Source organism: Ranitomeya variabilis, chromosome 4 (genome assembly GCF_051348905.1).
Source record: "Ranitomeya variabilis isolate aRanVar5 chromosome 4, aRanVar5.hap1, whole genome shotgun sequence".
NCBI classification, from domain to species: Eukaryota; Metazoa; Chordata; class Amphibia; order Anura; family Dendrobatidae; genus Ranitomeya; species Ranitomeya variabilis.
The window spans coordinates 270,376,640-270,394,748 of NC_135235.1; the positions used below are offsets into that span (position 1 = coordinate 270,376,640).

At 42.7% G+C, this 18,109-nt stretch overlaps 1 protein-coding gene and 1 long non-coding RNA gene across 3 annotated transcripts in view; one reads left to right on the forward strand and one right to left on the reverse strand.

The window, feature by feature from the left end:
• The window catches only part of LOC143764395 (uncharacterized), a 64,358-nt gene that overhangs the window by 3,422 nt on the left and 42,827 nt on the right, over window positions 1–18,109 (forward strand). Inside the window, exon 1 of one of the 2 annotated variants that reach the window (XR_013213179.1) lies at window positions 17,991–18,040. The exons of the other annotated variant lie outside the window; for it this stretch is intronic. This is a non-coding gene — a long non-coding RNA (uncharacterized LOC143764395). Of the gene's footprint in view, window positions 1–17,990; window positions 18,041–18,109 lie in introns of those variants that run through there. 2 annotated transcript variants of the gene reach the window in all.
• On the reverse strand, window positions 4,659–17,922 carry FXYD2 (FXYD domain containing ion transport regulator 2). Its single transcript, XM_077255009.1, has 7 exons — window positions 17,918–17,922; window positions 17,635–17,696; window positions 10,602–10,637; window positions 6,533–6,607; window positions 6,026–6,062; window positions 5,860–5,922; window positions 4,659–5,247 (listed from the first exon to the last, which is right to left on the reverse strand). The coding sequence occupies exons 1-6, from the start codon at window positions 17,920–17,922 to the stop codon at window positions 5,898–5,900; spliced, it is 240 nt and encodes a 79-aa protein (XP_077111124.1). The 3' UTR covers window positions 4,659–5,247; window positions 5,860–5,897.

Consider the following 18,109-nt stretch of genomic DNA (forward strand, 5'->3'; position numbering starts at 1 on the left):
ATAGTTGCTTTGACCTATGTTCACACATGGCCATGTATCTCCGCTGAGCGTTCACTGTAAACAGGAGCAGCTGATTTAATTCTTGCAGGGTTCAGTAAACCTTGTATTCATTGCTGATGCAGCTGCATTCCCTAAATGTTAAGCCCAGCTCAGAGCGATGTGCGGCATAGATCCTGTGCACATCATCAGCTCTCACCGTATTACACCCGAAACCCAAGTAATATTCAAATGACGGCAGCCAAAGACTCTGATATTATTGCCAGCTAATTCCGCCTATTTACCAGCATTGGAAACATTACAGGAGTTTAAATAGGACCTGTCCTTTATCATAAATATGGCTTTTTTTACCTGGTGTAAATGTCGCTGTTCTCCTGAATCCGGTGATGTTTTTCTTTTATTCCTGCTCTTCTCCATTCCTGAGATATGACCTCTTCTTGTCTGTGTATAAATGTAGTAATGTAGTCATTTTAGCCAAAAAGGTGTGGTTTTTAAGAAAACTCCTCCAAAGAGTTGAGCATCACGTCCACTTGGCTAAAAAAGACTACATTTATATACAGAGAAGAGGATGCCTCTAGTGATGAGCGAAGGTGCTCGGATAAGGTGCTAAACGAGTGACTTCGGGGTGCTCAAAAAATATGTTCAAGTTGCTACGGCTGTTCGACAGCAATGTCATGGGTTTACCACAAGAGAGGAGCCAGAAGACCGCAACGTCTGCTTTCTCCTACTCCTGCACTGATTGAAAGCACTTCACCTTCATATTAAATGGTGCAGGTTTCTTTTAGCATTGCAGGGGTTAATCTGCTCAGTTGATCACTCTTGGGAGCTTTCTTGCATTAAAGGGAACCTGTCACCTCGTTTTTTCGGTGTGAGATAAAAATACTGTTAAATAGGGCCTGAGCTGTGCATTACAACAGTGTAGTTTGTGGACCCCGATTCCCCACCTATGCTGCCGAAATACATTACCAAAGTAGTCGTTTTCGCCTGTCAATCAGGCTGGTCAGGTCGGATGGGCGTGGTGTCTTCCCCCAGATCTTGCGTAGTATTCCGTTGGTGGCGTAGTGGTGTGCGCATGCCCAAGGTCCCGAATCCTGCACAGGGGTGTGAAAATAGCAGCGATGTCCGTTATTCCATTGGTGATCGGTGGGCGCGGCCATCTTGCTTTGGCCGCGCGTGCGCAGAAGCGGCGCTCTGCTGGCCGCGGCTTCAGGAAAATGGCCGCGGGCATCCGCGCGTGCGCAGATGGCTATCGCGGCGGCCATTTTCGTGAAGCCGAGATGCAAACTCTGCTTCACGAAAATGGCCGCCGCGATAGCCATCTGCGCACGCACGGATACCCGCGGCCATCTTCCTGAAGCCGCGGCCAGCAGAGCGCCGCTTCTGCGCACGCGCGGCCAAAGCAAGATGGCCGCGCCCACCGACCACCAATGGAATAACGGACATCGCTGCTATTTTCCCACCCCTGTGCAGGATTCAGGACCTTGGACATGCGCACACCACTACGCCACCAACGGAAAACTACGCAAGATCTGGGGGAAGACACCACGCCCATCCGACCTGACCAGCCTGATTGACAGGCGAAAACGGCTACTTTGGTAACGTATTTCGGCAGCATAGGTGGGGAATCGGGGTCCACAAACTACACTATTGTAATGCACAGCTCAGGCCCTATTTAACAGTATTTTTATCTCATACCGAAAAAACGGGGTGACAGGTTCCCTTTAAGGCTCTCAGCTCTTCACTGTTAGCCACTTCCATCGCCTATACAATCTTGACTCTGACTAGCACTCATTGTCAGAGCTAGCTTATGCTGCATAGCTGGAGATTGTTGGTGGTTGTTATTGGAGAAGGTGTTTGGTGGATTTATCTGAGACTGTTGCTAGGTTTTGAGTGTGTGATAATTTCCCTTCTTCTCCTACTTTGCTTTTACCCCATCCTCCACTCCTCGTTGCATACCTCTATTGCATTTGTGAGTATATTTGTATGATTGATATTTTCCTTTGTCCCTGTTCATATTACCTTGTCTGGTTGGTGTATTACAATACATTACTACTCCCCTCTCCTCTGGGTGGGGGAAGGGTATAGACTGAGGGTGGATTTTGGAGCTAAGGCAAGGTACATGGCCCCGGCATCTTCACCATCAGAAGTAATCAGGGGAACAGGGAGAGCTAGAGCGCCCTCTAGTGTTTGAGACAGGGAAGGAGCCCCTGTTCCCGGGACACCTGACAACAGAGTCTCGGGGACTCGAACATATTATTCGAGCATACCAAAGTCACTTGGTTAGCACTCGAGCATGCTGAAATAACACCTTATCCGAGCACGTTCGCTCATCAGTAAGGGCCTCATCTTCTCTGTATATAAATTTCATCTTTTTTTAGCCAAGCTGGCGGGAGTTTTCTTAAAAACCACACCTTCTTGGCTAAAATGTCTACATTTATACTCAGGGAAGAGGAGGCTATATTAAATTATTTATTTATATATATACACGTATATACACTCACCGGCCACTTTATTAGGTACACCTGTCCAACTTCTTGTTAACACTTAATTTCTAATCAGCCAATCACATGGCGGCAACTCAGTGCATTTAGGCATGTAGACATGGTCAAGACAATCTCCTGCAGTTCAAACCGAGCATCAGTATGGGGAAGAAAGGTGATTTGAGTGCCTTTGAACGTGGCATGGTTGTTGGTGCCAGAAGGGCTGGTCTGAGTATTTCAGAAACTGCTGATCTACTGGGATTTTCACGCACAACCATCTCTAGGGTTTACAGAGAATGGTCCGAAAAAGAAAAAAAATCCAGTGAGCGGCAGTTCTGTGGGCGGAAATGCCTTGTTGATGCCAGAGGTCAGAGGAGAATGGGCAGACTGGTTCGAGCTGATAGAAAGGCAACAGTGACTCAAATCGCCACCCGTTACAACCAAGGTAGGCCTAAGAGCATCTCTGAACGCACAGTGCGTCGAACTTTGAGGCAGATGGGCTACAGCAGCAGAAGACCACACCGGGTACCACTCCTTTCAGCTAAGAACAGGAAACTGAGGCTACAATTTGTACAAGCTCATCGAAATTGGACAGTAGAAGATTGGAAAAACATTGCTTGGTCTGATGAGTCTCGATTTCTGCTGCGACATTCGGATGGTAGGGTCAGAATTTGGCGTAAACAACATGAAAGCATGGATCCATCCTGCCTTGTATGGAGCATCTTTGGGATGTGCAGCCGACAAATCTGCGGCAACTGTGTGATGCCATCATGTCAATATGGACCAAAATCTCTGAGGAATGCTTCCAGCACCTTGTTGAATCTATGCCACGAAGAATTGAGGCAGTTCTGAAGGCAAAAGGGGGTCCAACCCGTTACTAGCATGGTGTACCTAATAAAGTGGCCGGTGAGTGTATATTTGTAATACTATAGTATGCATAAAAGGGGATTTCAGGATTGTTAAACACATGACTACTTTCTTGCTAAAACAGTGCCACACCTGTCCTTGGGTTATCTATGTTATTACAGCTCAGATCTACAAGGCTAAGCTGTAATACCAGACACAACCTGTAGCTAGATGTGGCACTGTTTTTAGAAAGAAAGTACTCAAGTTTTTTTTTTTTTTTATTCTAAATGTTAAAAACCTTAAAGGCTACGGACCCCTTTGACGAGGAAAAGCAATAATTTTTACATGTGATAGTAGTTATGTTTAGTTGCACTTAGTTTCACTCTCCAGTCTTCATTTCTTTGTTTATTCTCATACCCTCTTGATATGCCATTTGCAGCCTGACCTACGTTTACGATTTTTCTGTTGGAGTGTTTTTCCCAGTAATATAGGCTACACATGAGCTCTGTGTGTATCCAGGGTGCTGGTGTATATCATTAGCTCATATATCAGCACTAGACATGAGCGAATGTGCTCGGATAAAGTGTTATCTGAGCATGCTCGTGTGCTAACTAAATGTGTTCGGCGTTCTAGAAAGATATGTTTGAGCCCCCACGGCTGTTTGACAGCCGCAACACATGTAGGGATTGCCCAACAATCAGCACAGCTTCTATCCTGTACTCACTTCATCTTCACATGCTTTCCTCCTTATCTACAACCTGTTTACTCTGCCCTCTCTGAGACTGTAGATACTTTCCTTTTTCTTTACTGCAGATCTGTGCACAACCCCCTCCCTGCTGCTTTCTCCAATACTAATAGAAGGGCGACATCAGAACCAGGAGCAGGATCTTTGATGGTTTCAGATTTTGGATTTTCAATGGTAGTAAAGTTTTCATGAAGATTATTTGGAAAGTTACTTAACTTTGCATTTAGGAAGCCAAATTTTTTGTGAATATCAACGGCTTTAATGTTAAGGTTCCAAGGTTCAAGGGCTTTTGAACAGATAAACCCTGAGCAGCCATTTACCCCGTGTGCGTCTTTATGCGATGATATCTGATGGCTATGCTCCGTGTATTGTCACATATAAGTAAATTAGATTGTCGAGTGGTTGCAATGTGCTTAGTGTCGCAGAATATAATAGTATTATATAAAACCCATCAATGTATCACATAGGTGACACATAAATTATCAGCAAGTGTCCATAACAACTTAGGGCATATTCTAGCTGCGATCAATGGGGCGCGTGCAGCGTAGGATCCATTGTGTCTCTATGGACAAGCGGATTTCAGCATGCTGGCAGACAAAGTATTCAACTTTAATAATACAATAAACACAACATAAATGAAAGATAATTCTGCACGGAGCTGGATCCATCCAAGGAAGTGAGAGCAACGAAGGCTGCGCTGTACACAGCGGGGCGTCCCATAACAGGTGTCTATGGGGTATAGTACGTTGTAATGATCACCCCGGGGGTGCAGATACCGCTCTCCTTATCTTCCCTATGTACCTGTCAGATAATTCCTTAAAGGGATTGTATGAAATTTGAAAAACATGGCGGCTTCCTTCCACATATAATACTACATTTATCTACCAGGTAGTGTAGCTGACCTTGGCTGCATTACCGCACATACCCATAGACGAGAGAGGCGCTTTTTCTTGAAGAAAGTAGCCACATTTTTTTAACCTCATTGAACCCCTTTAAATCAGCTCTTCTTTAACGCCTCCGATACACATCAGCATGAATAAGGAAATCTTTTTGTACATTTCTTTAGCAGTGAAGCAGGATGAGACTTCTTATATTTCTTTACATATGTTTCCTGCGATATCACCACAGCGGATAGGGGGCAGTACAATGCAGAAGACGTCTGTACAGCTGGGTGGCTCCCTATGAGAGATAAAACAGAGATGAGTTAATATTTAATCCACATTGTATAAGAGCGGCTTTCCAGCTTTTAATATGACTTAAAGAGAATCTGTCACTTACCATAAATATGTAATTTTTGTTACCCGGTGTAAATGCCACTGTTCTCCTGAATCCGGCGTCATTTTTCTTTCGTTCCTGCACCTCTCCGTTCCTGAGATATGGGCCCTTTCTTCCCTGTATCAAAATCGTGTCTTGTTGGTCAAGAGGGGGTGGTCTCCAAGAAGAAGCATTAAGTACCACGCCCACTTGACTAACAAGACTAGTTTTATAGAAAGGGAAGATGAAGCCATAACTCGGGTATGGAGAGGCGCAGGAACAAAAGGAAAACAGTGTCGGATTCGGGAGAACAGCAGCTTTTACCCCAGACCAAAAGTACATATTTCTGGCAAGTGACAGGTCCTCTTTAAAGGAGTAGTACTAGTGCAGAGATTATCATTGTGCCACCCAACCTGTATAACTTTGCAACACTTGGATAAAAGTTCTTACAAGGCTTAAAAATGGCTACACGAGTAACGTGAAACAAGAAATGAATTCTTACATTTACACGTCCAGGCTTGTAAGGTGCTCACTTACCTTTCCTGGAGAATGGATGTCATACCCTGTCCTTAAGATCACATATCATCAGCCATGGCTCTGCTGGGAGCAAAAGGCACAATCATGTGAAAAGGCTGCCACCTGCTGGTCATGTATCTGCACTGCAATATGCCAAATAATAGTTGGCGCGGAGGTTTACACCTACCCAAGCTGCTTTTTCCTTCCACAGCGGAATCTGCCACCTACAAGAAACCAAATGTTGAAATTGGAAGGGTGTAGATTTGCGTGTGTGCACCTATAATATTTGAGGTGCTGGTCATAAGAAATCTAACATAGAAGTCATATGCAAATCAGGCTGGAAGTGCAGTGGGGGCGTGTTACTGTACATGGAGGAAACCGTGAGGACACGCCCAAATGCACTCTCAGCCTTTTTTACATATGGCTTCTATATTAGATTCCTCTACAAAAAAAGCTATCGGTCTGTTCACACACGGCTCAAGTCACACGTAGACACAGGAAATTGGAAACATATTGGTGGGGACCCGAGACCCCAACTCAAGGCTCAAGATTGATGTCGACCCCGGACTAATAGTTACATCATCAGTGCAATGCGCGACGTGGATGCAATGATATCAATTATACTTCTGAGTCGTAAATCAGATTCCCGGGGATTGTTCTCTGATTATGGAGGATGTAATACACAGAGACTCACTGAAGATGACCAGCAGCCCCACCACAAACGCTATGGCGGCAAAGATGAGACCCCCGCGCCGGACAGCCTCATAATCTGCGGACACAAGAAAAAGCACAAAAAGTTTTTTGTTAGTCAGAAAATAACCAAGTTAAACAAGAATAAAAGTGCAAGAAACATAAGTAAAAGGTGTGAACAGGACCAGTAATAATAGTCACTATCATGTCTCCTGTATACGGCCACTATCATGTCTCCGGTATACGGTCACTATCCGTCCTCCTGTATACGGTCACTATCATGTCTCCGGTATACGGTCACTATCATGTCTCCGGTATACGGTCACTATCATGTCTCCGGTATACAGTCACTATCATGTCTCCTGTATATGGTAACTATCGGGTCTCCTGTATACGGTCACTATCATGTCTCCTGTATACAGTCACAATAATGTCTCCTGTATAGGTCACTATCCGGCCTCCTGTATACGGTCACTATCTTGTCTCCTGCATAGGTCACTATCCGGCCTCCTGTATACGGTCACTATCTTGTCTCCTGTATACGGTCACTATCCGATCTCCTGTATACGGTCACTATCATGTCTCCTGTATATGGTCACTATCCGTCCTCCTGTATACAGTCACTATAATGTCTCCTGTATACGGTCACTATCCGATCTCCTGTATACGGTCACTATCATGTCTCCTGTATACGGTCACTATCCGTCCTCCTGTATACGGTCACTATAATGTCTCCTGTATACGGTCACTATCCGGTCTCCTGTATACGGTCACTATCCGTCCTCCTGTATACGGTCACTATAATGTCTCCTGTATACGGTCACTATCATGTCTCCTGTATACGGTCACTATCCGTCCTCCTGTATATGGTCACTATCCGGTCTCCTGTATACGGTCACTATCCGTCCTCCTGTATACGGTCACTATCCGGTCTCCTGTATATGGTCACTATCCGTCCTCCTGTATACGGTCACTATCGGGTCTCCTGTATACGGTCACTATCGGGTCTCCTGTATATGGTCACTATCCGTCCTCCTGTGTATGGTAACTATCCAGTCTCCTGTATACGGTCACTATCCAGTCTCTTTTATACGGTCACTATTGGGTCTCCTGTATATGGTCACTATCCGTCCTCCTGTATATGGTAACTATCTGGTCTCCTGTATACGGTCACTATCGGGTCTCCTGTACACGGTCAGTATCATGTCTCCTGTATACGGTCACAATAATGTCTCCTGTATACGGTCACTATCTTGTCTCCTGCATAGGTCACTGTCCGGCCTCCTGTATACGGCCACTATCATGTCTCCTGTATACGGTCACTATCGTGTCTCCTGTATATGGTCACTATCGTGTCTCCTGTATATGGTCACTATCGTGTCTCCTGTATATGGTCTCGCTCTTCTTATCTGCATCTCAAAAACATTTCCAGAATTCGCCCTTTTCTTACTTTCGACTCTGCAAAAACTCTTACTGTCTCACTTATTCATTCTCGTCTGGACTATTGTAACTCTCTACTAATTGGCCTACCTTTTACCAGACTCTCCCCGCTCCAATCTGTCCTGAATGCTGCTGCCAGGATCATATTCCTCGCCAACCGTTACACCGATGCCTCTACCTTGTGCCAGTCATTACACTGGCTACCCATCCAATCCAGAATCCAGTACAAAACTACTACCCTCATCCACAAAGCACTCCATGGCTCAGCACCACCCTACATCTCCTCTCTGGTCTCAGTCTACCAACCTACCCGTGCCCTCCGCTCTGCTAATGACCTCAGGTTAGCATCCTCAATAATCAGAACCTCCCACTCCCGTCTCCAAGACTTTACACGTGCGGCGCCGATTCTTTGGAATGCACTACCTAGGTTAATACAATTAATCCCCAATCCCCACAGTTTTAAGCGTGCACTAAAAACTCATTTGTTCAGATTGGCCTACCGCCTCAACGCATTAACCTAATTATCCCTGTGTGGCCTATTAATAAAAAACAACAACATAATCACGTTCCTCCATCATGTTCTCATACACTTTATGCAGTTAATAGCCTCTGTGTCTGTACTGTTACATACTTAGGCAGTTAACTGGTTCATGCAGCTTTACATGAACACCCGAGCCTTACACTATGGCTGGTCCAAATAACTAAAGCAATTGTTACCATCCACCTCTCGTGTCTCCCCTTTTCCTCATAGTTTGTAAGCTTGCGAGCAGGGCCCTCATTCCTCCTGGTATCTGTTTTGAACTGTGATTTCTGTTATGCTGTAATGTCTGTTGTCTGTATAAGTCCCCTCTATAAGTTGTAAAGCGCTGCGGAATATGTTGGCGCTATATAAATAAAATTATTATTATTATTATTATTATTATGGTCACTATCGTGTCTCCTGTATATGGTCACTATCGTGTCTCCTGTATATGGTCACTATCGTGTCTCCTGTATATGGTCACTATCGTGTCTCCTGTATACGGTCACTATCCGGTCTCCTGTATACGGTCACTATCAGGTCTCCTGTATATGGTCACTATCAGGTCTCCTGTATACGGTCACTATCTGGTCTCCTGTATACGGTCACTATCTGGTCTCCTGTATACGGTCACTATCCGGTCTCCTGTATATGGTCACTATCGTGTCTCCTGTATACGGTCACTATCCGGTCTCCTGTATACAGTCACTATCGTGTCTCCTGTATACGGTCACTATAATGTCTCCTGTATACGGTCACTATGTCTCCTGTATACGGTCACTATATGGTCTCCTGTATACTATCACTATTGTGTCTCCTGTATACGGTCACTATCACGTCTCCTGTATACGGTCACTATAATGTCTCCTGTATACGGTCACTATCCGTCATCCTGTATATGGTCACTATCGGGTCTCCTGTATACGGTCACTATCGGGTCTCCTGTATACGGTCACAATAATGTCTCCTGTATAGGTCACTATCCGTCCTCCTGTATACAGTCACTATCGTGTCTCCTGTATATGGTCACTATCGTGTCTCCTGTATACGGTCACTATCAGGTCTCCTGTATATGGTCACTATCCGTCATCCTGTATACGGTCACTATCATGTCTCCTGCATATGGTCACTATCATGTCTCCTGTATACGGTCACTATCATGTCTCCTGTATACAGTCACTATCCGGCCTCCTGTAAACGGTCACTATCCGGTCTCCTGTATACAGTCACTATAATGTCTCCTGTATACGGTCACTATAATGTCTCCTGTATACGGTCACTATATGGTCTCCTGTATACTGTCACTATCGTGTCTCCTGTATACGGTCACTATCACGTCTCCTGTATACGGTCACTATAATGTCTCCTGTATACGGTCACTATAATGTCTCCTGTATACGGTCACTATCCGTCATCCTGTATATGGTCACTATATGGTCTCCTGTATACGGTCACTATCATGTCTCCTGTATACGGTCACTATAATGTCTCCTGTATACGGTCACTATAATGTCTCCTGTATACGGTCACTATCCATCATCCTGTATATGGTCACTATCGGGTCTCCTGTATACGGTCACTATCGTGTCTCCTGTACACGGTCACTATATGGTCTCCTGTATACAGTCACTATCATGTCTCCTGTACACGGTCACTATATGGTCTCCTGTATATGGTCACTATCGTGTCTCCTGTATACGGTCACTATCGTGTCTCCTGTATATGGTCACTATCCGTCCTCCTGTATATGGAAACTATCCGGTCTCCTGTATATGGTCACTATCGGGTCTCCTGTATACGGTCACTATCGTGTCTCCTGTATACGGTCACTATAATGTCTCCTGTATACTGTCACTATATGGTCTCTTGTATACTGTCACTATCGTGTCTCCTGTATACGGTCACTATCACGTCTCCTGTATACGGTCACTATAATGTCTCCTGTATACGGTCACTATCCGTCATCCTGTATATGGTCACTATCGGGTCTCTTGTATACGGTCACTATATGGTCTCCTGTATACGGTCACTATCAAGTCTCCTGTGTACGGTCACTATCAGGTCTCCTGGGGTCTCCTGTATATGGTCACCATGGGCCCTCAGAGCTACTTACCATAGAAGAATCTTTCCGATGTATCTCCTGCCAGATCTGTAAATATAAAGAAAGTGAAGCTTGATGACCATTACAATGGATAAAAGAGCGAGGCGCCATCAGCTGCTGCTAAGGTGTCGCGGGTCCGAGAGGGAACTAATGTTCTGTCCACAGAGATAATGTCTGTTTACCATCCGCTGAGTACAGGCTCTGCCATCTGTTGCAGATCATTGCCTTCATAATATATAACTTAGCGGCATAAGTGTGTCACATTGTGTCCTTATCCTTTATGTTTGGTCGCTTATGTGCTTTATTTCTGTTTGCTCAGCGTTTGCCATTTACATCCAGAGTCAGGAGGATCATACAGGGGCGCAAGTCAGACCATGGATTAATTAGTGCATTACAGGCCGGTTACAGGCTCACTAAGCGGAAAAACCCTAGTAACCTATAAACCACCACAACCTCCAGATATTGAGGCTTCCTGGGGTAAAATGGAGCAGAGCCGAATTTATGATTTCTGGTTCGTGCTTCATGATGATCGATCAATGCCATACAATGCACTTGTACACACAGTGCAGACAATAAATATTTCTTAGTTTTTCTGCAAGGAAACAACTTTAAGAAGATAAATTAAAGAAAAAACAAACCAGAAAAAACAGCAAGTCAGATCACAATTGCACAAGCAGGATGCAGCAGACCCCCATTATAAAGGCGGGGGCAAAATACTGATGAAAGCAGCCACTCACAAACCTACCAAATCATGGAGGGGTCGGCTGTCTGGTAAAAAAATGCACAGAAATGAGGCTTGAATAAAACACCAGTCACACAGGTACGTGTGATGCACAGTGTCCGGCTTACAGCCTATTAATGATGCCCATAATATTATATCAGGTGGGCTGTACATCACTAAATTAGTACACCACACAAGGACAGACACCCTAATTCACCCAACCAACAAAAATGGGGCCTGCCTGCATCCTGCAAAAATGGTAAAATGTGCAATAAAAAATGAAAAAAATAAAACAACTTTGCAAAATTCCAACAGGTGGCGCTATAGAGTTCCAGTCCTTTTCCTTTCTGAAAAGGGAATTTGCATAGATATCATTGTATCATTGATACAAAAACTCTTTTGTTATTATACAGTCTGTCTTTTTTTTATGCTGCTTTGAAATTGTCACATGTAAACTTTACCTAAAAGTTAATGCACACAGACCTGCACTTGTGAACAAACCTTAACTATTGGAGGACAGGACTGGTTGGCTATCTGACAGGTTAATAACTGAAGTGACTATTTGGAGACTGCAAAGCTGGCACAGGTAGACACTAGTCTACCAAAGCAGTTTTCCAAAGCGAAACTGTACTTACGAGGGTCAAGAACCCCAAATTTTGTACTTACAAGAGTCAAACTCTAGTTATGATGGTCAAGAAACACAAAGTTTGTATTTACGAGGATCAAGAACCACAAAGTTTGTACTTACAAGAGTCAAACTGTACTTAGGAGGGTCAAGAACACCAAAGTTTTCACTTACAAGAGTCAAACTCTACCTATGAGGGTCAAAAAACCCAAAGTTTGTATTTACGAGGGTCAAGAACCCCAAATTTTGTACTTATGAGGGTCAAACTGTACTTACGAGGGTCAAGAACCTCAAAGTTTGTACTTATGAGGGTCAAGAACCCCAAAGTTTGTACATATGAGGGTCAAACTGTACTTACAAGGGTGAAGGACCCCAAAGTTTGTACTTACGAGGGTCAAGAACCCCAATGTTTATATTTGCAAGGGTCAAACTGTACTTACGAGGATCAAGAACCCCAAAGTTTGTTTTTATGAGGTCAAGAACCCCAATGTTTATACATGCAAGGGTCAAACTGTACTTACGAGGGGCAAGAACCCCAAAATTTGTACTTACAAGAGTCAAACTCTACTTATGAGGGTCAAGAAACCCAAAGATTGTATTTATGAGGATCAATAACCACAAAGTTTATACTTGCAAGGGTCAAACTGTACTTACGAGGGTCAATAACACCAAAGTTTTCACTTACAAGAGTCAAACTGTACTTAGGAGGGTCAAGAACACCAAAGTTTTCACTTACAAGAGTCAAACTCTACCTATGAGGGTCAAAAAACCCAAAGTTTGTATTTACGAGGGTCAAGAACCCCACATTTTTTACTTATGAGGGTCAAACTGTACTTACGAGGGTCAAGAACCCCAAAGTTTGTACTTACAAGGGTCAAGAACCCCAAAGTTTGTACTTGCGAGGGTCAAGAACCCCAAAGTTTGTACTTACAAGGGTCAAGAACCTCAATGTTTATATTTGCAAGGGTCAAACTGTACTTACGAGGGTCAAGAACCCCAAATTTTGTACTTATGAGGGTCAAAATGTACTTACAAGGGTGAAGAACCTCAAAGTTTGTACTTACAAGGGTGAAAAACCCCAAAGTTTGTACTTACGAGGGTCAAGAACCCCAATGTTTGTATTTGCAGGGTCAAACGTACTTACGAGGGTCAAGAACCCCAAAGTTTGTTTTTATGAGGTCAAGAACCCCAATGTTTATACTTGAAAGGGTCAAACTGTACTTACGAGGGGCAAGAACCCCAAAATTTGTACTTATAAGGGTCAAGAGCCCTAAAGTTATATTCACATGGAGCTTATGTACTTCCGAGGGTCAAGAACCCCAAAGTTTGTAGTTGCAAAGGTCAAGAACCCAATGTTTATACTTACAAGGGTCAAACTGTATTTACAAGGGTCAAGAACCCCAAAGTTTGTTTTTATGATGGTCAAGAACCCCAATGTTTAACTTGCAAGGGTCAAACTGTACTTATGAGGGTCAATAACCCCAAAGTTATGTTCACATGGAGCTTCTGAACTTACAAGGGTCAACAATCCCAATGTTTGTACTTACGAGGGTCAAACCCCAAAGCTACGTTCGCAGAGAGCTTCTGACCTGCTCTAATATCCTCCTAAAAAATTGCTTCAAAAGAGCTTGGAAAACACTTCCTACTCATTTCAATGGGAAATCCATTTGTGGACTTTTTTTCAATTTTTTCTAAAAGACGTTTTTAAAAACATCTAGTGGAAAAAAAGTATGTCTCTTGTTTGAAGCGGATCCTGATAGAATTCACACCAATCTAGGTAATGTCAAATCAAAAGGCTGCAAACAAAAAAATAAATAATAAAAAAAAAGTTTCAGGAAAAAAAACTTTTCCAAAATAGTTCAAAACTGCTTCAGGAAAAGAAAAGTTCCCCAAAAACTCTGCACTCCTCAAAAAAACTGACTACACAAATGGGGGTCTTTTCATTTTGAAGAAGACTGATGTTTTGTTCTAAGACTTTTTTTTAATCTTATTCTAAAGTTTCTTTGAGATGCTTGCTCAGCATGGACTGTCCACAGATCTCCTGACCTGAACTTCACAGCCTCATCTACTTCTATGAAATGATTACATTGGGGCTAGGAGACGCGAGGCCGGTCCGTGCATCACAGTAAACATTATCTGACTGACCTTTTAAGGCTGGGTTCACATTTTGTGCTGATTTTTTTTTGCACAGATTTGCAGAATTTTACTGTACCAGCAAAGTGGATGAGTTTTAACTTTATCTCAGTTACTTGCTACATTTCTTTTTTTTTTGTTGCAGAATCCATGCGGAAAACTTACTTTTCTTACATTTTTTTTCTAAATCTGCAGCATGTCAATTTCAGTTGGAAAAATTCACATTTTTGGTTACAGATTTTACTCATTCTTTTCACTGGGAATCCTAAATCAGAAGGTTACACCGCTAGTCTGCCATTGTTTTGTTGCAGTTTGTATAGTGTTTCTACAGTACAAAGAAAAAGATAAATAAATTTAAAAACTGGATAAATAAGTCCAAAATATATGCGTAGATTTCAGTTTACAAATCCATGCATAAAACCTGCTCCAAATACGGAATATGTGCATCTAGCATAAGTTTCCTGATACCAGCTTGGTGGTCTACACTCCCACTGATGAGGACAGAACCCCGAAACACAGTGTCTGCAAACTGAGATTTTGGCTTTTATCCTAAGTCATGTGACAAGGCTCGTTAGAGGGTCAATATTGATTTTTGGGATCGCTGCTTTCAATAGGTGGCGCTAGAGTTCTTGTCCTCTTCCTCTCTGAAGACACATTTTGCACAAGCTCTGACTGTAAATCCCTATGTGTAAGGGTTTGTGCACAAGACTGTAAAAACCAGACAATTACTATCCATCCTTTTGATGGATCGCACTTGTCTCCACGTTATTCTATGGGGCTGTGCACATGCCTGATTTTTTTTTTCCCACGGACTGCGTCGTTCCAAGGAAAAAATCACGTCATGCACGAGTTGCATCCGATTCAGACCACAATTGGCCATTCATGTCTATGGAAAACATCGGACTGCACTTGGATGACATCTGAGTGCAGTCCAATTTTCGCGGACAGACTGAATGGAGAATTTTTTTCTTTAAATTCTTCAAATCTGAGAAAATTGGATCAGACTCTTATGAGCGAGTGATTGGCATAATCGGCCCGATTTCTCCGATGAGAGAAACTTTTTTGTGTGACCCGCTACTAAAACTATGTTCACACATTGATTATTTTCAGCGGATTTCTGCTCCAAAAACCTTAGTGTGGGCTGGAAAAATGCATAATACACTTACTGTTTAACGCCTTTTTTAAGTGCGCTTTTGATGCATTTTTAATTGCGTTTTTTTTCCCCCCATTCGTTGACCTACGCAACAGAAGGGTACAGGAAAGAGAGGACGACCCGGGGAAAATTCTGATACATGGATGTCTCATAGGGTGCATTCAGACGATCATATAAATCGAACCGCAATGTACAAATATGGTAAAGAAGACTAAATATGGAAGACAAAAGATCTACCCGGGATTCATACCGTCCTGCCAAACCTAATCCTCTATTTGAACCTTGCCTAAAATTTCCAATAGTTGTCACCTATGTATACTATACTAATGCCATTTTACAGTGTGTACAGATGTAGCAGAGCTGATTCTGGATCTGGATCCACTGCATCACTGCTTGATTAAACAGAACTCTCATGATTATGTGAAATTTCTATACTTTACTTCCCCCAAAAAAAGTTAGAAAAACTTTAAAGAAAGTTTGAATTATTAGTTATTAAGTAGATTTTCTTCCACTTTTGGCCCCCAAAAAATAAAGACCCTTCCTGACGATATGGTCATGTGAATATAGCCTTAAAATAATGTAGCAATCTATGTAAATACTAGAAAGCATCATTTTGATATTACGATACATTGTGGCACATTGCGGAATCATCTCTGCTGCATCTTATTATGAAGATGGGAACTTTTAGAATTTCAGAATTTAGAATTCTAGAGTTAAAAGACGGTAAGAAAATGCATCACCTTGGAAAGAAGAAAAGTCTAATAAGGGGGGACGGTCAGAATACAGAAGACTGGGGGGACTATATACAGAAGAAGAATAGCGAGCAGGTGGCTCCAGCATCTCCTCTTACCATCAGCCATGCCTCAGGTGTGCCTGCCTCTTCACCAGTCCAAGTGCACAATGGCCGCTGTGACTCCGCAGATAGGACAAATATTCAAAGACAGCCTTCATCAAACATTAACCACCCCGGAGTAATATTTCGTGCAGTCACGAGGATGCTGGATTTGGATAGAGGAGAATGGGGAGAGGTTCTGGAAAATTACAAGAACACTTTCTAATCTCCAGACAATGGAGGCAAAGAAGAGGCAAAACGGTGAAGGAAGAGGTTCTCATTGTTTCCTCCAAGCCTAAGGGCTTATTCAGACAACCAGCGTCAAAACCGGCTGATTTCCATCCTGAAAAATCCAACATTGAATGCCCTTCCCATTCCTATGTGTGTCCACGTTTGGTGGCTTTTCTGTGTTCCTTAGTCCGGATTTTGCTGTCCGTTTTATCTTCACGATTTTTCCTCATGTTTTATTTTTAAATAAATTCACATTTCTCCTGTGTTCTGATTGACGGATCACATTTTGTTTTTTAAGCTGTCGCCAATTTTCATCTTTAAATTAGAACCCGATTTCCATAATTTGTTCCACTGACTTTTACAGTTACATAAGAATTTGCGCATTAATATATAACCCCTTTATCCATAACCCCTTTTTGTTCCCCCTTTTTTTTCTTCCCTTGTCTTTCTTTCCCTCTTTTTCTTATCCCATGTCTTTCTTCTACATAATATAGAGGATACTTCCTTTCTTGAATACCTTGTTGGCGTTCGCCATGTGGGTACTCTTATTGTCTGCCATGGTATGTCTGACTTACTGTTAAAAGTGGTTTTCTCATTTTGAACACTAGATATTTTCTATGATTCTATATATTATCATTTTTCATATAATATATTTTTTGTTTATAAAATGTTTAATAAAATAGATTGAGCATAAATTAGAAAGTGACGAAGCGCTGAGAGCTTATGGGATTTAATATCTGAATTGGTCAGATGATAACATTGCTGGTTTACATGGGACTGCTCACTGCATGAGGCTCAGTGCGCCGCGCAATGTGCAGACGTCCGAGGGGAGCAAATAAATAAATCTCTAATACCTGTTGTGTGAGTCTAGACGTAGTCTCCCCATACACAGCAGACCAAAGTTGGCTGAAGCCGCCAATATCAACCGGTTCGGCCGACGGTCTAATGTGTGTGGAGGCGCCAGACTGCTCACATCACTCAGCACACGGACACCACAATCACCAGTGAAAGTTAATTTGCCAATTCAAATGATTGATTTTCATCCACATTTATCAGCTATGAGTCTGAACTTAAAGGGGTTTTCCCAAAATCACAATTTCCACTCTATCCAAAGTCCGTCTCTTCAGTGCTCTGACCTCTGGCTTTCTCCAGTCTCCGCAGGAACCTTGTTTTTGGAGTTCCGGAACCCCATTCTCAGGATCGCTGGGGGTCGCAGCAGTCAGACTCACAACGATCATCAAGTTATCCCCCTACCCTATGAATATGAATAGGAGAATAAATTGTGATTATGGCAAAAGCCGTTTAAGATTGTGCCAAATGCTAAGAATAAGAAAGGTGTAGTCAGCTTACCGTAGCCTGTGTTTGGACTCCGTGATGCCAGCCAACGCCTCGCACCGATCAGGGTGAGCAGCCTTAATGATTAGGGAACAAAGGAAAAAAATTATCCAGCGATGTGCGGGGGTGGCTAAAACATAACTTTTATTGTAAAGTTATAAAAACAGTGAAAAACAAATATTGACGGGCACTGTACACAATTAGGGCAGATCAGCACGTTTCGACATGCGTCTTACTCACGATCTAACCTCTTGACAGAAAAGAAAACCTTAAATAATGTGTCTAACAATCCTATTGCCACATGATTCAAATAATTAGAATACACAAATTCAACCTCGTGTTTAACATAATTAAAACCAACATAGATATACAAAAGACTGAAGGATACGTAGCAGATATAATGGAATGGAAAACCATGCCGGTAAGACTACATCAATATTAACTGAAATGAAACACAAGGAGGTTTTAATATTGTTTAATTAAGTCCTAT